General features: G+C 46.4%; 1 protein-coding gene across 1 annotated transcript; it reads right to left on the bottom strand.

Moving 5' to 3' along the window:
* Positions 1-3,622: 3,622 nt before the first annotated feature.
* On the bottom strand, positions 3,623-4,477 carry LOC147986398 (uncharacterized). Its single transcript, XM_087541992.1, has one exon. It carries the CDS (start codon positions 4,475-4,477, stop codon positions 3,623-3,625), a length of 855 nt encoding a protein of 284 aa, XP_087398118.1.
* Positions 4,478-20,572: the final 16,095 nt, after the last annotated feature.

Raw genomic sequence — 20,572 nt, 5'->3', positions numbered from 1 at the left:
TCCGGCCTTCCTAGTGAAGATGCCGCTACCCATCTTAATAGCTTCGTTGATTTGTGTGACATGCAAAAGAAGAAAGATGTCGATAATGATATTTTTAAATTGAAGCTATTTCCTTTTTCGCTTAGAGATCGTGCTAAAGCTTGGTTTTCATCTTTGCCTAAAAATAGTATTGATTCATGGAACAAGTGCAAAGATGCTTTTATCTCTAAGTATTTTCCTCCCACTAAGATCATCTCTCTTAGAAACGATATTATGAATTTTAAGCAACTTTATCATGAACATGTTCCACAAGCTTGGGAGAGAATGAAATTAATGATATGTAATAGCCCTACTCATGGTTTGAATTTGTGGATGATTATACAAAAAAATTATGCCGGATTGAATTTTGCTTCTAGAAATCTTTTAGATTCGGCCGCGGGAGGCACTTTTATGGAAATCACTTTAGGAGATGCTACTAAACTCCTAGATAATATTATGGTTAATTATTCTCAATGGCACACTGAAAGATCTACTAATAAAAAAATGCATGCGATAGAAGAAATTAATGTTTTGAGTGGAAAGATGGATGAACTTATGAAATTATTTGCTAATAAGAGTGTTTCTTCTGATCCTAATGATATGCCCTTGTCTACTTTGATTGAGAATAATAATGTATCTATGGATGTGAATTTTGTTGGTAGGAACAATTTTGGTAACAACGCGTATAGAGGAAATTTCAATCCTAGGCCTTATCCTAGTAATCCCTCTAATAAGTATGGTAATTCCTACAAAAATTCTTATGGAAATTATAATAAGATGCCCTCTGATTTTGAATCTAATATTAAAGAATTTATTTCTTTGCAAAAGAATTTTAATGCTATGATTGAAGAAAAATTGCTTAAGATTGATGATTTGGCTAGGAACGTTGATAGAATTTCTCTTGAGGTTGATTCTTTAAATTTTAGATCTATTCCTCCTAAGCATGATATCAATGAGTCTCTCAAAGCCGTGACTATTTCCATTGATGAGTGCAAGGAAAGAACCGCTAGGACGCGTGCTATGAAAGATGCCTTTATTAAAGCATGTTCTTCCAATTCCTATGAATATAATGATGAAGATCTAAAAGTTATTGATGTGTCCCCTATTAAATATTTGTTTTGCAATATTAATCTTGATAATGATGGGACTGAATATGATCCACCTTTACCTAGAAGGCGTTCTAAAAATTCAAAGTATTTAGATCTTGATTGTGAAATTGATAAAAGTGGGATTAAAAGAAATAAAACCCTAGATGATGCTGAACCCACTATATTGGATTTCAAGGAATTTAATTATGAAAATTTCTCTTTAATTGATTGTATTTCCTTGTTGCAATCCGTGCTAAATTCTCCTCATGCTTATAGTCAAAATAAAGCCTTTACCGAACATATCGTTGATGCCTTGATGCAATCTTGTGAAGAAAAACTTGAGTTGAAAGTTTCTATCCCTAGAAAACTTTATGTTGAGTGGGAACCTACTACTAAAATTAAAATTAAAGATTATGAGTTTTATGCTTTGTGTGATTTGGGTGCTAGTGTCTCTACTATTCCCAAAACTTTGTGTGATTTGCTAACTTTCCGTGATTTATATGATTGCTCTCTAAACTTGCATCTTGCGGATTCCATTATTAGGAAACCTACGGGAAGAATTAATGATGTTCTTATTGTTACAAATAAGAATTATGTGCCCGTATATTTTATCGTTCTTGATATAGATTGCAATCATTCTTGCCCTATTATTCTCGGTACACCTTTCCTTAGAACGATTGGTGAAATTATTGATATGAAGGAAGGGAATATTAGATTCCAATTTGCATTAAAAAAGGGCATGGAACACTTCCCTAGAAAGAAAATAAAATTACCTTATGAATCTATTATGAGAGCCACTTATGGATTGCCTACCAAAGATGGCAATACCTAAATCTATTCTTGCTTGTCATGCCTAGCTAGGGGCGTTAAACGATAGCGCTTGTTGGGAGGCAACCCAATTTTATTTTTATTCCTTTCTTTTTGCTCCTGTTTATTAATAAATAATTTATCTAGCCTCTGTTTTGGTTGTGTTTTTTGTGTTTAATTAGTGTTTGTGCCAAGTAGAACCGTTGGGAAGACTTGGGGAAAGTCTTGTTGAACTTGCTGTAAAAAAACAGAAACTTTAGAGCTCACAAGAACTGCTGTCATTTTTACTTGGAAAGTGATATTTAGTTAATTATTTTTGAAGATGATTAATAGATAAATTACTCACGTACAGAAATTTATTTTAGAATTTTTGGGGTTCCAGATCTTGCGCTAGCTACAGATTACTACAGACTGTTCTGTTTTTGACAGATTCTGTTTTTCGTGTGTTGTTTGCTTATTTTGATGAATCTATGGCTAGTAAAATAGTTTATAAACCATATATAAGTTGGAATAAATTTGGTTTAACACCAATATAAATAAATAATGAGTTCATTGCAGTACCTTGAAGTGTTCTTTTGTTTTCTTTCGTTAACGGAGCTCACGAGATTTTCTACTTTAAGTTTTGTGTTGTGAAGTTTTCATGTTTTGGGTAAAGATTTGATGGATTATGGAACAAGGAGTGGAAAGAGCCTAATCTTGGGGATGCCCATTGCACCCCCAAGATAATCTAAGGACACATAAAAGCCAAAGCTTGGGGATGCCCCGGAAGGCATCCCCTCTTTCGTCTACTTCTATCGGTAACTTTACTTGGAGCTATATTTTTATTCACCACATGATATGTGTTTTGCTTGGAGCGTCTTTTATGATTTGAGTCTTTGCTTGTTAGTCTGCCAGAATCATCCCTGCTGTACACACCTTTTGAGAGAGCCATACATAATTTGGAATTTGATAGAATACTCTATGTGCTTCACTTATATCTTTTGAGCTCTATAGTTTTGCTGTAGTGCTTCACTTATATCTTTTAGAGCACGGTGGTGGATTTGTTTTATAGAAACTATTGATCTCTCATGCTTCACTTAGATTGTTTTGAGAGTCTTAATAGCATGGTAATTTGCTTAAAATCCTAATATGCTTGGTATGCAAGATTAATAATAAAACTTTCTTATGAGTGTGTTGAATACTAAGAAAAGTTTGATGCTTGATGATGGTTTTGAGATATGGACGTAATAATATCAAAGTCATGCTAGTTGAGTAGTTGTGAAATTGAGGAATACTTGTGTTGAAGTTTGCAAGTCCCGTAGCATGCACGTATGGTAAACACCGTCTCCACGCCGTCCTGCTGACGAAGCTCTTCCAGAAGCTCTACTGGATCGTGAGTTCTCGGGACGTCACCGAGCTGAACATGTGTCGAACGCGGAGGTGCCGTATGTTCGGTACTGAGGATCGGTTGATCGTGAAGACGTATGACTACATCACCCGCGTTGTCATAATGCTTCTGCTTACAGTCTACGAAGGTACATAGATGACACTCTCCCCTCTCGTTGCTATGCATCACCATGATCTTGCATGTGCGTAGGAATTTTTTGAAGTTACTACGTTCCCCAACAGCCGTGTATGCCTCCAATCCAAGTGTTGTTGGCAAGCCCGCGCAGACCAGGGTGCGGCGGCGCCGGCAACGCGGAATAAGGGATGTGAGGGAGGGCGCGATTTCAGGGATTGCGTGACCATTGAGCCGGTGATCGCTCCAGAATCGGCAGGTTCTGCCATCGTCCAAGTGCCATGAGGTTGAAGCGCGGAAAAATGCAGCAAGTATCGTTGTTGTGGGGGAGTTGTAGGTGGTGCCAAGGGCGCGATGGGTCGGTGGCCTTGAGCCAAAGCCAATGACAGCGCAACGAGATGCCGGTGAGGTGAAGATCCCGCATGCCGAGGCCGCCAAACTCGACGGGGCGGCAAACGCGCTGCCAGTTGACAAGGCAGCAGCCTGAGCTGGCGTCCCGGCGTCCATGCCAGAAGAAATCACGGATGATGCACGTGATCTTCTTCAGGATCTTTGGGCAGATAGAAATCGCCATGAGGATGTGGACGGGCATCGCAGAGAGAACGTGGCGCACAAGGGCGATCCGCTCGCCGTGAGACAGGAGCATGGCCTTCCAGGTCGCGAGCTTCCTTGCTAGCTTGTCCACTAGAGGGAGCAGTGCCGAGGAGGGGGTCTTGCGAATGGAGAGGGGGAGGCCCATGTAGACAATGGGAAAGGCAATGACCGCGCACCCAATAGTGGAGGCGATGGCCGTGGCAATCTCCTGCCCGCAGCGGATGGGGGTGGCGGAGCACTTCAGGAAGTTAGTGCACAGGCCAGAGGCGTCGCCAAACACACACAACAGGTCGCGAAGGGTGGCTAACTCGGAGTTGGTTGGGTGGCAGAAGATCGCCACGTTGTCCTCAAATAGAGATATCCTTGACGTGGCATGCCTGTTGGTGAGACGTTGGAGCAGGCCGGATCGTGACGCGTGTTGCAGCAAGGAGTTGAGTGTGTCAATCATGATGGGGAAGAGCAGAAGGGACATGGGGTCGCCCAGGCGTAGCCCACAAGCATGATTGATACGTCTCCGTCGTATCTATAATTTTTTATTGTTCCATGCCAATATTATACAACTTTCATATACTTTTGGCAACTTTTTATACTATTTTTGGGACTAATATATTGATCCAGTGCCCAGTGCCAGTTCCTGTTTGTTGCATGTTTTTTGTTTCGTGGAAAAACCATATCAAACGGAGTCCAAACGGGATAAAAAAGGACGGAGAATATTTTTGGAATGTATGTGAAATATGGGAAGAAAATCAACGCGAGACGGTGCCCGAGGGAGCCATGGGGCAGGCGGGCACGCCCCTGACCCTCGTGGGCCCCCATAAGGCGGTTAATGCTCTTCTTTGGCCGCAAGAAAGCTAATTTTTGGGGAAAATCGGAGTGAATGTTTCAATCCAATCCGAGTTACGGATCTCCAGATATATAAGAAACAGTGAAAGGGCAGAATCCCAGAACGCAAAAACAGAGAGAGACAGAGAAACAGATCCAATCTCGGAGGTGCTCTCGCCCCTCCGCCTCCATGGAGGCCATGGACCAGAGGGTAAACCCTTATCCCATCTAGGGAGAAGATCAAGGGAGAAGAAGAAGGGGGGCTCTCTCCCCCTTGCTTCCGGTGGCGCCGGAACGCCGTCGGGGGCCATCACCATCACCGCGATCTTCACCAACACCTACGCCATCTTTACCAACATCCCCATCACCTTCCCCCCTCTATCTACAGCGGTCCACTCTCCCGCAACCCGCTGTACCCTCTACTTGAACATGGTGCTTTATGCTTCATATTATTATCCAATGATGTGTTGCCATCCTATGATGTCTGAGTAGATTTTCGTTGTCCTATCGGTGGTTGATGAATTGCTATGATTGGTTTAACTTGCTTGTGGTTATGTTGCTGTCCTTTGGTGCCCATAATATGAGCGCGCGCATGGATCACACCATAGAGTTAGTTGTATGTTGATAGGATTATGTATTGGAGGGCAAGAGTGACAGAAGCTTCAACCTAGCATAGAAATTGATGCATACGGGATTGAGGGGGGGCCAATATATCTTAATGCTATGGTTGTGTTTTACCTTAATGAACGTTAGTAGTTGCGGACGCTTGCTAATAGTTCCAATCATAAGTTCATAGAATTCCAAGTCAGGGATGACATGCTAGCAGTGGCCTCTCCCACATGAAACTTGCTATCGGTCTAGTAAAGTAGTCAATTGCTTAGGGACAATTTCGCAACGCCTACCACCAATTTTCCACACTCGCTATATTTACTTTATTGCTTCTTTATCTAAACAGCCCCTAGCTTTTATTTACGCGCTCTTTATTATCTTGCAAACCTATCCAAAAACACCTACAAAGTACTTCTAGTTTCATACTTGTTCTAGGTAAAGTGAACGTTAAGCGTGCGTAGAGTTGTATAGGTGGTCGATAGAACTTGAGGGAATATTTGTTCTACCTTTAGCTCCTCGTTGGGTTCGATACTCTTACTTATCGTAAGAGTCTACAATTGATCCCCTATACTTGTGGGTTATCAAGACCTTTTTCTGGCGCCTTTGCCGGGGAGCCATAGCGTTGGGTGAATATTCTCGTGTGTGCTTGTTTGCTTTATCACTAAGTAATTTTTATTTCCTGTTCTAAGTTGTTCTCTATCTTTAGTTATGGATATGGAACACGAAACACCAAAAAAATTAGTGGTACTTGCTACTCATGGAGATGGGGAACCTCCTAAAACCCTCGATGCTCATTATGTGAAAGATATTATGTACTACTTTGATAATCCTGAGAAAACCCCATTCAATTATATAATGGGAGACACATTGGATCAACGTGAATACTTTAGGGATTATTTCTTGAATCAAAAAGGGAAACTATTATGGGATCAAATTCATATGTTGCATTGGTATGCTCGGCAACTTTGCTTGAGATATGATTATACTTGTTGCTCTAGGATGAAGGCTCCACACCTTCCCTTTTCATGCAAATTTAATGATGATAAAACCTTGGCTTCTTATGCTAATGGTATATATGATTACTATGATGTGGAACAAATAGAAGAATTCATTGCTTTTATGGGTGCTTATGAAATTGAATCTTTGTTTAAAGAGTTTGAAGATTTTGATGATTCAGTTTATAGACCTGAAAATTTTGCTATACTTAAATATTGCTATGAGAATTATGAATTAAATTCCGATATTGATGATTTTATTGAGAGAGTCTCCGCTGTCCAAGAAGAGACTAATATTTTGCAGGAGTCTATGGAAGAATAAATTAAGGACATTGTGAGCTCATTGGATGAAAAAGATGAGGAGGAGAGCGAAGAACAAAAGGAGGAACAATGGATTGATCACCCGTGTCCACCTTCTAATGAGAGTAACCCTTCAACTCATACATTGTTTAATTTCCCTTCGTGCTTACCAAAGGATGAATGCTATGATAATTGTTATGATCCCATTGATTCTTTCGAAATATCCCTTTTTGATGATGCTTGCTATGCTTGTGGCCAAGATGCCAATATGAATTATGCTTATGGAGATGAACTTGCTATAGTTCCTTATGTTAAATATGAAATTGTTTCTATTGCACCCACACATGATAGTCCTAATATCTTTTTGAATTCTCCCAACTACACTATATTGGAGAAGTTTACACTTATTAAGGATTATATTGATGGGTTGCCTTTTACCACTACACATGATGATTTTGATAGATATAATATGCATGTTCTTGCTGCTCCTACTTGCAATTATTATGAGAGAGGAACTATATCTCCACCTCTCTATGTTTCCCACACGATAAAATTGCAAGAAACTGCTTATGCTATGTATTGGCCTTTACTTGATGTGCACAAATTGTTCTTTTATGACATGCCGATGCATAGGAAGAGAGTTAGACTTCGTCATTACATGATATATGTTACTTTGTGCTCACTACTAAATGCCAAATCATTGCTAATCCAAATTGTCTTTAATATACCTTGGGATCCAGGTGGATTCATTACTTGAGCACCTTATGCCTAGCTTAACGCCTTTAAAGAAAGCGCTGCCAGAGAGACAACCCGGATGTTTTAGAGAGTAATTTATTTCTATTGTGTGCTTTTATAAAGTTTAAATATCTATGCCAATATAAAAAGACCCAAATGGGCAGATCCAAACCATCTAAACCATCAAATCATGATATCTAGCGGTTCAAATCGCTCCAGTGTTGAGCACTAAACACATTCAATGTTCTAATTACCCACCACTGCCATTGGTTATAAACACGTTTTAACTCAACACTATCCCTTGAAATCTGCCATGCAATTAATATCCTACTATTCCCGCGAAAAAGTAATTGATATCGTACCAAACACCAACGTGCAACAGATATATCTTACCTAATATAACGTGCAACTAATATCCTACCTAATATAAACGTGCATTGCACGTACATTTTTACTAGTAAAAATAATGTGCCAAGGTTTGCCTTTAGGATGTTTAGATTGCTTGTTGGTTTGTGCGGTGCAGGACAGAAACTTTGGCTGTAGTGCACGATTTTACATTTTTTACTGTAGTGTCAAACGGTTCTGAAACTTTTTGCACTGTGTTGCTATACAAATTTTTATTTTTCCTAATTTTGGTAGAATTTGTGAAGTACCAGAAGTATGGTGAATGTTCAGATTATTACAGATTGTTCTGTTTTAGACAGATTCTATTTTTGATGCATAGTTTGCTTGTTTTGCTGAAACTATCAATTTATATCAGTGGATTAAGCCATGGAAAAGTTATATTACAGTAGCTACAATGCAAAAACAAAATATGAATTGGTTTGCAACAGTACTTAGAGTAGTGATTTGCTTTATTGTACTAACGGATCTTACCGAGTTTTCTGCTGAAGTTTTGTGTGGATGAAGTGTTCGAGGATCGAGGAGGTCTCAATGTGAGAAGAAGGAAGAGAGGCAAGAGCTCAAGCTTGGGGATGCCCAAGGCACCCCAAGTATATATTCAAGTAGACTCAAGCGTCTAAGCTTGGGGATTCCCCGGAAGGCATCCCCTCTTTCTTCAGCAAGTATCAGTATGTTTTCGGATTCGTTTCATTCATGTGATATGTGCAGATCTTGGAGCGTCTTCTGCATTTAGTTTTAACTTTTCTTTTATGCACCATGCTGGTATGAGATAGTCCTTGGTTGATTTATAGAATTCTCTTTGCACTTCACTTATATATTTTGAGTATGGCTTTATAGAATGCTTCATGTGCTTCACTTATATCATTTGAAGTTTGGATTACCTTTTTCTATTTACATAGAAAACCACCATTTGTAGAATGCTCTTTTGCTTCACTTATACTTGTTAGAGCGTGAGCATACCTTTTGTAGAAAGAATTAAACTCTCTTGCTTCACTTATATCTATTTAGAGAGATGACAGGAATTGGTCATTCACATGGTTAGTCATAAAATCCTACATAAAAATTGTAGATCACTGAATATGATATGTTTGATTCCTTGCAATAGTTTTGCGATATAAAGATGGTGATATTAGAGTCATGCTAGTGGGTAGTTGTGGATTGTAGAAATACTTGTGTTGAAGTTTGTGATTCCCGTAGCATGCACGTATGGTGAACCGTTATGTAACGAAGTCGGAGCATGATTTATTTATTGATTGTCTTCCTTATGAGTGGCGGTCGGGGACGAGCGATGGTCTTTTCCTACCAATCTATCCCCCTAGGAGCATGCGCGTAGTACTTTGTTTCGATGACTAATAGATTTTTGTAATAAGTATGTGAGTTCTTTATGACTAATGTTGAGTCCATGGATTATACGCACTCTCACCCTTCCATCATTGCTAGCCTCTTAGGTACCGTGCATTGCCCTTTCTCACCTCGAGAGTTGGTGCAAACTTCGCCGATGCATCGAAACCCCGTGATATGATACGCTATATCACACATAAGCCTCCTTATATCATGGCATTTCCATAGCTATTCTGAGATATATTGCCATGCAACTTCCATCATCATCATATACATGACTCGAGCATTCATTGTCATATTGCTTTGCATGATCGTAAGATAGCTAGCATGATATTTTCATGGCTTGTCCGTTTTTTGATATCTTTGCTACGCTAGATCATTGCACATCCCGGTACACCACCGGAGGCATTCATATAGAGTCATATTTTGTTCTAGTATCGAGTTGTAATATTGAGTTGTAAGTAAATAAAAGTGTGATGATCATCATTATTAGAGCATTGTCCCATGTGAGGAAAGGATGATGGAAGCTATGATTCCCTCACAAGTTGGAATGAGTCTCCGGACTTTACAAAAAAAGAGGCCAAAGAAGCCCACAAAAAATAAAAGAGGCCAAAGAAGCCCACCAAAAAAGAATAAAAATATAAAAATATAAAAAAAATGAGAGAAAAGAGAGAAGGGACAATGTTACTATCCTTTTACCACACTTGTGCTTCAGAGTAGCACCATGTTCTTCATATAGTCTCTTGAGTTATCACTTTCATATACTAGTGGGAATTTTCATTATAGAACTTGGCTTGTATATTCCGTTGATGGGCTTCCTAAAATGCCCGAGGTCTTCACGAGCAAGCAAGTTGGATGCACACCCACTTAGTTTTCAGTTTGAGCTTTCATACACTTATAGCTCTTAGTGCATCTGTTGCATGGCAATCACTACTCCTCACATTGATATCAATTGATGGGCATCTCCATAGCCCGTTGATTAGCCGCGTCGATGTGAGACTTTCTCATTTTTGTCTTCTCCACACAACCTCCACCATCATATTCTATTCCACCCATAGTGCTATGTCCATGGCTTACGCTCATGTATTGCGTGAAAGTTGAAAAGGTTTGAGAACGTCAAAAGTATGAAACAATTGCTTGGCTTGTCATCGGGGTTGTGCATGATTTGAATATTTTGTGTGGTGAAGATGGAGTATAGCCAGACCATATGATTTTGTAGGGATAACTTTCTTTGGCCATGTTATTTTGGAAAGACATGATTGCTTTATTAGTATGCTTGAAGTATTATTGTCTTAATGTCAAATGATAGACTATTGCTTTGAATCACTTGTGTCTTAATATTCATGCCATGATTAGATTACATGATCAAGATTATGCTAGGTAGAATTCCACATCAAAAATTATCTTTTTTATCATTTACCTACTCCAGGACGAGCAGGAATTAAGCTTGGGGATGCTGATACGTCTCCGTCGTATCTATAATTTTTTATTGGTCCATGCCAATATTATACAACTTTCATATACTTTTGGCAACATTTTATACTATTTTTGGGACTAATATATTGAACTAGTGCCCAGTGCCAGTTCTTGTTTGTTGCATGTTTTTTGTTTCGCAGAAAATCCATATCAAACAGAGTCCAAACGAGATAAAAACGGACGGAGAATATTTTTGGAATATATGTGCAATATGGGAAGAAAATCAATGCGAGACGGTGCCCGAGGGAGCCACGAGGCAGGGGGAGCGCCCCACCCCCTGGGAGCGCCCCTGACCCTCGTGGGCCCCCCGTAAGGCGGTTAATGCTCTTCTTTGGCCGCAAGAAAGCTAATTTTCGGGAAAAATCGTAGTGAAGGTTTCGGTCCAATCGGAGTTACGGATCTCCAGATATATAAGAAACGATGAAAGGGCAGAATCCCAGAACGCAGAAACAGAGAGAGACAAAGAGACAGATCCAATCTCGGAGGGGCTCTCGCCCCTTTGCCTCCATGGAGGCCATGGAGCAGAGGGGAAACCCTTCTCCCATCTAGAGAGAAGGTCAAGGAAGAAGAAGAAGGAGGGGGCTCTCTCCCCCTCGCTTCCGGTGGCGCCGGAACGCCGTCGGGGGCCATCATCATCATCACCGCGATCTTCACCAACACCTACGCCATCTTCACCAACATCCCCATCACCTTCCCCCCTCTATCTACAGCGGTCCACTCTCCCGCAACCCGCTGTACCCTCTACTTGAACATGGTGCTTTATGCTTCATATTATTATCCAATGATGTGTTGCCATCCTATGATGTCTGAGTAGATTTTCGTTGTCCTATCGGTGGTTGATGAATTGCTATGATTGGTTTAATTTGCTTGTGGTTATGTTGTTGTCCATTGGTGCCCATCATATGAGCGCGGGCGTGGTTCACACCATAGGGTTAGTTGTTTGTTGATAGGACTATGTATTGGAAGGAAAGAGTGATAGAAGCTTCAACCTAGCATAGAAATTGATGCATACGGGATTGAAGGGGGACCAATATATCTTAATGCTATGGTTGGGTTTTACCTTAATGAACGTTAGTAGTTGCGGATGATACGTCTCCAACGTATCTATAATTTTTGATTGCTCCATGCTATATTATCTACTGTTTTGGGCACTATTGGGCTTTATTATCCACTTTTATATTACTTTTGGGACTAACCTATTAACCGGAGGCCCAACCTAGATTTGCTGTTTTTTTGCCTATTTCAGTGTTTCAAAGAAAAGGAATATCAAACGAAGTCGAAACGGAACGAAATCAACTGGAGAAGTTATTTTTGGAAGGAAAGCAACCCAAGGAACTTGGAGTGCACGTCAGGGGAGACACGGGCTTCCCACGAGGGTGGGGGGCGCGCCCACCCCCCTAGGGCGCGCCCCCCTGCCTCGTGGGGCCCCTATGGCTCCTCCGACGTACTTCCTGCACCCATATATATCGTCGTTGTCGGCGTACTAGAGTAGGGGTACCCTAGTATCCCGAACTTGTGCACGGGCAGTCGCAGCATCCCGCGGCAAGGCTTGCCGGGTGACCGCCAAGGTCCTCCGTGGTTCCTTTGGAGCCATTCAAGAACAAAGTATCCAAGTCAAAGAGAGAAGACCCCGGCAAGAGGAGCTTGCCGGGAAGGCCGAACAAGGCACCTCAAGACCCCGGCAAGAGGAGCTTGCCGGGAAGGCCGACCAAGGCACCTCAAGACCCCGGCAAGAGGAGCTTGCCGGGAAGGCCCACCAAGGCACCTCAAGACCCCGGCAAGAGGAGCTTGCCGGGAAGGCCAACCAAGGCATCTCAAGGAACTTGCCGCGACATGTCGCACGTCCCGGCAAGGCCCGGTGAGCAAAAAGCTCCTGGGCGCGACAAGACAACAACCGCGGCAAGGCGCTTGCCGCAGCAAGACACCACTGTGCCCGCGCTCCAGCACATCCACCAACGTGTCGCTCTGGGACCCCTCCAGGCGTACGTGGCGGAAGGCTGTGCAGCTTGCGGTGCGCGGTGGCAAGCGGCTCTGACAAGTTTGCCATCGTGGCGAGCGGTGGCGCCCCTGACGGTCCCTTTTTGCACTGTTTAGGCGACACAGACGGGCATTTAAGGCCCTTGTCCCCTGCCGTCAGGGTTAGGTATGATACACTGTAGCAGGTAGCTGTGCCTACCGCAGCACCTTTCCATTTTTACCCTTTGCCTCCGTTGCCACCTGTCGGTGACCCCTTGAGCATATAAAAGGAGGCCCATGCGCAACGTAGAGAGGGTTAGCAGTTAGCTGGCTCAGATACACTCACGCTCGGTCTCGTTAGCTGCTGAAGTGTACTGTAGCACTCCGCGCTCCCGAGCTAGAAATCAATACAAACCACAAAGCAGGAGTAGGGTTTTACGCATCCGTGCGGCCCGAACCTAGGTAAATCGCTCGCGTGTATCGCCTCGATTTGCTCTTTGCACGATCTCCGCCCCCGCCGAACCGAAAGGGACTCGGTCCGCCGGTCCCATAGGTGCCCGTGGATCAGTACCCCGGCATCTTTGGCGCGCCAGGTAGGGGGCATCGAAGTTGTGTGAACCAAATCTGGCGTTCTCGCGAGCTAGATCTTCATCATCTTCATCAACATGCCACCGAAGAAGAAGGTTTTGGAGGCGGCTGCTGCGTCTGCGCCGAACCCACCATCGCCGGAGCAAACGGCTGATGGGGAAGGCGCCGGCGGAAGAACGCGCGTCGACGAGGGAGCTCACGGTGCTGCCAGGTCCAAGGACAAGGTTGCGCTGCCCATCGGCGGTGTAGCCGGCTCCCACAACGACCGGGCGCACTCCAAGACCTCGGCGTCCGTACATGCACCGCGCCAATCTCAGGAGGCGCGGGACCAGCAGCGTCATGGTACTCACGGTACCATGCGTTTGCTAGATCAAGATCGAGCTGGTGGATCTCAGAGCGCTCAGGACCACCATGCACACCAGCATGCTGGCGCGAGCGAGACACGGTCGCCTGGACGGGATATTGCTCCTTCTAACGTGGTTAGAAGTCCGAGCATATCCCGCTCCTCGCACCGTTCGCCACCACCACCCGCCACTGCAGCAGAAGCTTTGGCACGAGCTCAACTGCTCCTAGACTATCCTCCAACGGCGGACAAGATCGACGACTGGAGGGCCACCATCCAGAGTCTCATTGGCTTCGCCAATGGCGACACTCAACGGCAGCCGAGCACGTTGCAGCCGCAGCCAGTCAGCCAGGCACGAGCCGGTGGCGACAAGACCGGTGGGGGTGCAACCTCTGTGCACTCTCCGCCCCGAAGGCCAAGATCGCCGACTCGCCGGATCCACCTCGACAGCGACTCCACCGCGTCATCAGATCCGCGAGCTCGCCGCGATCAGCGCCAAGTTCTTCACGAACGGCAGCAAGAGGACGCTCGCACTCGCATCGAGCACAGAAGAGAAGCGTGACGTCAATCAGAACAGCGCGCTGGGCCCTCTGTCGACATGCATGCGCCAGGGGAACCAGGCGACTTGCCGTACGCGGTAGGTTGCCCTGCGTTCACCCGTGAGCTGCGGCAAGTCCAGTGGCCCAGTATGAAGAATTTCAAACCAGATGTGCCAGAGAAGTACGACGGCAAGTCGCATCCGTCGGAGTTCCTCAGCATCTACACCATCGTGGTGCAGGCTTCTGGGGGGCGGGATGACAAGATCCTTGCCAACTACTTCCCGTTGGTGCTCAAGCCCAACGTCAGGTCCTGGCTCATGCACTTGCCGGACAACTCCATATCCTCCTGGGCAGACCTATGCCATCAGTTTGTCGGCGCCTTTACAGGCGGCCACAAACCTCATGGCCAAGAGAGTGACCTTCATCTGCTCGCCCAGAAGGAAGGAGAGCCTCTGCGCAAGTACATTCAGAGATTCAGCCGTGTGCAGCACAACATCCCAGATGTCCACCCTGCCGCGGTTATCAGCGCATTCCATCAGAACGTGTGTAACCGCAGGATGCGGGAGGAGATGGCGATGTGCAAGATCAGAGACGTCAGTGAGCTATATGCCCTGGCCGACAAGTGTGCACGTGCTGAGGAAGGGAGGAGACTCCCTGGAGAGAATGCAGGAGCAGGAGGATCTGACAGTGAGGATGCTGCCCCGGCAAAGAAAAACCGGCGGCGGAACAGGAAGAAGAAAGGCAAAGAGGTGCTAGTCGTTGAGCAGTCCGGCAATGAAGGTGGCGCCAACAAAGCCAAGGTTGGTAGCTCCGGCAAGGAGATTGCTGCGTGCGCCAACTGCTAGGCAGTGGCAGTCGCCGACAAGCAAGACGGCTCCGACAAGCAGTACTGCAAGATTCACCGCACCAAGGGCCATGACCTCCAGAGCTGCAAGAAGGTCGAGCAGCTTGTTCAGCAGCCAAAAGCTGAGTACGAGCGACGCGACAAGGAGAGGGCCCAAGGAGGTGCTGGAGAATCTGGCAAGAAACGCGCCGTCCGGGGAGGACGCCGTGCCAAGGCCAAGCAGCGGCAAGGAGATAGACCTCCCCGCGGCCGCGACAACGATGAAGACGACGACGACGACGAAGATATGGATGATGTCGAGACCAGTGAGCAGGAGTTCCAGAAAGCCACAGAAGTCCTGTGCGTTGACGGCGGTGCTTCTCTGCATACTTCACACCGCCAACTCAAGTAGTGGGTGTGGGAAGTCAATGCAGCGGAACCACCGGTCGAATCGCGCAAGCTTCTAAAATGGTCCAGCACGCCTATCATCTTTGACATTGAGGACCACCCTGATCGCACAACTGCGGTCGGGTGTTTGCCGATGTTGGTTTCACCAACTATCCGCAACCTCAAGGTCACCAAGATGCTAGTTGACGGCGGGGCCGGCTTGAACCTGATCTCCTCCACTATACTCCAGAAACTCCAGATCCCTGACAGCGAGCTCGAAGAGACCGGCACATTCCAAGGAATCAATTCGGGAAGGAGCAAGCCGAAGGGGAAGGTCACGCTGCCAGTAACATTTGGCAGCCAGCTGAACTTCAGGACTGAGAGGGTCACTTTTGACGTTGCCGATATTCCATTGCCTTACAATGGGATACTTGGCCGTCCAGCACTCGCCAAGTTCATGGCAGCATCTCACTACGCATACAACATGCTGAAGATGCCAGGCCCAATAAGCGTCATCTCTGTCCCTGGCGACAAGAAGGATGCTCTTATCTGCGCCGACAAGATCTACCGGGAAGCAGCAGCCGCAGCAGATCACAAGTCGCTTGCCACTGAAGCTCCCGGGGGGAAGAAGACCAAGTCCGGCAAGAGTTCTGATGCCCACTCCGGCAAGCGCACCTCTTCGGAGTGCTGCGCTGCCGTCGAGGACGCACCATCGAGCTCCACCGGCAAGTGTAAGAAGACGATGGCAGCTCCGCCAAAGACGAAAAAGGTGTCCGCCAAGGAGGACGGCACTGGTGGTACCTTCACCATCAGTGCCACTCTCGACCCTAAATAGGAAAGCGCGCTCATTGCTTTCATGTGGGCGAATGTCGACGTGTTTGCGTGGCAACCGTCTAACATCCCCGGTGTTCCCAGGAAAGTGATTGAGCACCACCTTGCCGTTTGTCCTCATGCGCGGCCAGTCAAGCAGAAGGTCAGGAAACAAGAAGTGGAGCGCCAATAATTCATCGCAGAAGAGATCAAGAAGTTGGAAGCAGCAGGCCTTGTCAGAGGAGTGCTCCATCCTACGTGGTTGGCCAATCCTGTAGTCGTGCGCAAGGCAAACGGGAAATGGAGACTTTGTATCAATTTTACCGATGTTAAAAAGCTTGTCCCAAAGACCCATTTCCTTTGCCGCGCATTGACCAGATTGTTGACTCCACAGCCGGATGTGATCTGCTTTCATTTCTTGACGCATACTCAGGATATCATCAGATCTTCATGGCAGAAGAAGATGAGGAGAAGACCGCATTTATTACTCCATGTGGCACGTACTGTTTCGTACGAATGCCTTTCGGATTAAAAAATGCTGGTTCAACATTTGCAAGAGTAGTCTATGTCGCTCTTGAGGCACAAATACACAGAAATGTGGAAGCTTACATGGATGACATAGTGGTCAAGAACAAGGACAGAGCCTCCAATATTTAGACGAGACCTTTGCAAATCTGCGCAAGATCAGCCTCAAGCTCAACCCCGAGAAGTGTGTGTTTGGAGTCCCCTCCATCAAGCTTCTCGGGTTCTTCGTGTCTTAGCGGAGAATTGAAGCCAATCCCGACAAGATCAAGGCCATTGAGCAGATTGAAGCACCAAAGCGTGTCAAGGATGTACAAAGACTTGCCGGTTGCGTGGCTGCTCTCAGCAGGTTTATCTCTAGGTCTGCTGAGCGCGCCCTACCATTTTTCAAATTATTGAAAAAGGCAGGTCCAATGAGATGGACTCCGGAAGCGGAGGCTGCGCTGCAAGACTTGAAGAGATACCTGTCCTCCCCTCCAATACTTGTCGCACCTAAGCCACAAGAGAAGTTGCTGCTGTACATAGCGGCAACCAATCAAGTGGTTAGTGCTGCGTTAGTAGTAGAGAGGGAGGCAGATGACGAGCCCGCAACCATGGCAAGCACACCCAGCGACAAGCAGGGGGCTTCCCCGACAAGCTCTGGTCCCGACAAAGGTGGATCTGAGAAGATGCGAGAGGAGATACAGAAGAAAATGGTGCAGCGCCCAGTTTACTTTGTCAGTTCCCTTCTGCAGGGGGCTAGGTCAAGGTACTCTGGCGTGCAGAAGTTGCTTTTCGGCCTTCTCATGGCCTCGAGAAAGCTGCGCCATTATTTCCAAGCACATGAGATCACAGTTGTCACTCGCTTTCCACTGAAGAGGATACTGCAGAATCCAGAAGCGACAGGTAGGATTGTTGAGTGGGCACTGGAACTGTCAAGCTTTGGCCTCAAGTTTGAGAGCACTTCAACTATTCAGAGCAGAGCATTGGCAGAATTTATAGCAGAATGGACGCCAACACCAGATGAAGAAATTCCAGAAACGAGCATCCCCCTCAAGGAAGCAAGCAAAGAATGGCTGATGTACTTTGATGGTGCCTTTTCGCTGCAAGGCGCCGGCGCTGGTGTGCTGCTTGTCGCACCCACTTGAGAGCACCTTAAGTACGTAGTCCAGATGCACTTTCCCAAGGAGCAAGCAACAAACAATACTGCAGATTATGAAGGCTTGCTTGCCGGTCTCCGGATCGCGGCAGACCTTGGGATCAAGAAGCTCATTGTCAGGGGTGACTCACAGCTTGTCGTCTGCCAAGTAAACAAGAATTATCAGAGTCCGTTGATGGAAAATTACGTCGATGAAGTGAGAAAGCTAGAAGAGCACTTTGACGGCCTACAAATGGAACATGTTCCAAGAGCTCAGAACGCCATTGCCGATGGCCTGTCAAAGTGCGCCGCACTTAAATTACCTGTGGAACCAGGGATCTTTGTGCTCAAGCTGACTTAGCCGTCCGTAACGCCATCAACTGGACAGAGCAAAAAGAGGAAGTTGATTTCTGGTGACTATTTGCCGGCAGAGCTTCCCGAAGCCGCCGCCAAGAAGGTCCCCAAGATCAACGCCAAGAGCGCTGAGGAGCAGTCTGCTTCGGCAAGCCTTAGGGTTTGTTCCGTTGAAGCAGAAGCTCCCGACAAGTTTTGCTCCGGCAAGCTTGCCGGGGAACGTCACGCTCCGGTAGAGCCGCAGGTTCCCGCCGTAGAAGCGGATGTTCCCGCAGCAGTCCCCAAGATCAACGCCAAGAGCGCTGAGGAGCAGTCTGCTCCGGTGAGCCCTAGGGTTTGTTCCGTTGAAGCAGAAGCTCCCGACAAGTTTTGCTCCGGCAAGCTTGCTGGGGAACGTCAAGCTCCGGCAGACCCGCAGGTTCTTGCCGTAGAAGCGGACGTTCCCGCAGCCGCAGATTTGCCTTTAGTCCTTGTTGTCGAGCCACAAGCTCCAGCATGGGCGCAGCAGATTGTCCGTTTCCTTCAGACAGGAGAACTTCCCGAGGAGCAAGAAGAAGCGGAAAGAGTAGCCCGGCAGTCAAGTATGTACCAGTTTGTCGACAAGACACTGTACAGAAGAAGACTCGACGGTGTGAAATTGAAGTGTATTCGCCGGGAAGACGGACAAAAGCTGTTGGCAGAGATACATGGAGGCATATGTGGTCACCACATTGGCGCAAGAGCACTTGTCGGCAAAGCATTCCGGCAAGGTTTCTTCTGGCCAACAGCCCTCCAGGATGCAACTGCACAAGTAACCAAGTGTGAAGCATGCCAGTTCCATTACAAGCAGATACACCAACCATCTCAAGCTCTCCAGACGATCCCTTTATCCTGGCCATTTTCGGTCTGGGGGCTCGACATCCTCGGCCCCTTTCCCCGAGCTATCGGGGGCTTTGAGTACTTGTACGTTGCAATCAACAAGTTCACGAAGTGGCCGGAAGTGGAACCAGTGAGGAAGGTGACAACACAGTCAGCAGTCAAGTTCTTCAGGTCGATTGTTTGCCGCTTCGGGATCCCTAACAGGATAATCACCGACAACGGTACACAATTTACGAGCCGCACCTTCATGCAGTACGTCCAAGATCTTGGCGCCAAGGTCTGCTTTGCTTCTGTTGCTCACCCGAGAAGCAACGGTTAAGCGGAGAGGGCAAATGCTGAAGTGCTGCGCGGGCTCAAGACCAGAACTTTTGACAGGCTGCACAAGTGCGGAAGAAACTGGATCGAGGAGCTGTCGGTGGTTCTTTGGTCGATCAGGACGACACCAAATCGAGCCACTGGCCAGACACCTTTCGCTCTAGTCTATGGAGCAGAGGCAGTTATCCCCACGGAACTCGTATACGGGTCACCTTGAGTGCTCGCTTATGATGAGCTCAAGCAAGAGCAGCTGCGACAAGATAATGCGCTGCTCCTTGAGGAAGACCGTCTTCAGGCTGCTGTGCGAGCTGCTCGCTACCAGCAAGCTTTGCGCCGCTACCATAGCCGCAAAGTTAATGCCAGAAGTCTCGAGGAAGGCGACCTTGTTCTTCGGCGTGTTTAGTCCGCCAAGAATTCCAACAAGTTGACGCCGAAGTGGGAAGGCCCTTACCGGGTGAAACGAGTCACTAGGCCTGGCGCTGTCCGCCTTGAGACCGAGGATGGCATTCCGGTGAGCAACTCCTGGAACATTGACCATCTTCGTAAGTTTTACCCGTAAGGCGCGGTTGCCGAAACCTGTTCCGACAACCACCTTTTGTACAAGTCTTGCCACTGTTGCATGTAATCCTTTGTACAAAGCCGGGCGCAGACCCCGTGCATAAGTAAAGCTCATGTGCTCCGCACATTTTGTCGATTTCATGCATTCTATTTTTTGGCATATGTGATCTGACACTTTGTGCAGCACCTACTCCCCGGTAAGCATTAACGAGCCGTAAGGCTCCATATCTCTATTTTCTCTCCCTTCTTTTTTCTCAAGAAAGAAGGTCCCCTCGCCCACAAGTTTGCCGGGGGGGAAAGGAGAAGATAATGGTATGGACTAGGCGTCGTCCAAGAAAGTTTTGCCTTGCCGGGAAGCAAACAACAGAAAAGCTAAGTTGCCAAAGTTTGAGCAATCAAATTTTTTAAATTTTAAGTTATCTCCCTTGAACGACCGCACTTTGTATGGAAAACTTGTGCGCGGAGGAACCAACTCGTAGCTAGTTGCGCCCTTACTTTGTTTCGAGTCCGCTCAACAACTTAAATGAGCTCCAACTAGTTGCGACAAGGTTTCTTGCCGGTAGCGGCACCGCCAGCAGGCTACTGACGTTCCGCACTCAGCGCTCCCGGCTCAGGTGCCTGCACCGGCAAGTTCCCTAAAAGCGTAGGGCAAAAAATACAAAGGGAGGAATCAAGTAAAGGGAATAACGTTGCGATCATTGCCCAGAATAGAGTTAT

Source organism: Triticum urartu, chromosome 2A (assembly GCF_056163025.1).
Source record: "Triticum urartu cultivar PI428250 chromosome 2A, HENAU_Tu73, whole genome shotgun sequence".
NCBI classification, from domain to species: Eukaryota; Viridiplantae; Streptophyta; class Magnoliopsida; order Poales; family Poaceae; genus Triticum; species Triticum urartu.
Note: the sequence above shows the minus strand (reverse complement) of the source record. Positions and strands in the feature narration are given on the sequence as shown.

Excerpts from the sequence above, each read along its gene's own strand:
- LOC147986398 (XM_087541992.1), bottom strand. The coding sequence starts at position 4,477 with ATGTCCCTTCTGCTCTTCCCCATCATGATTGACACACTCAACTCCTTG.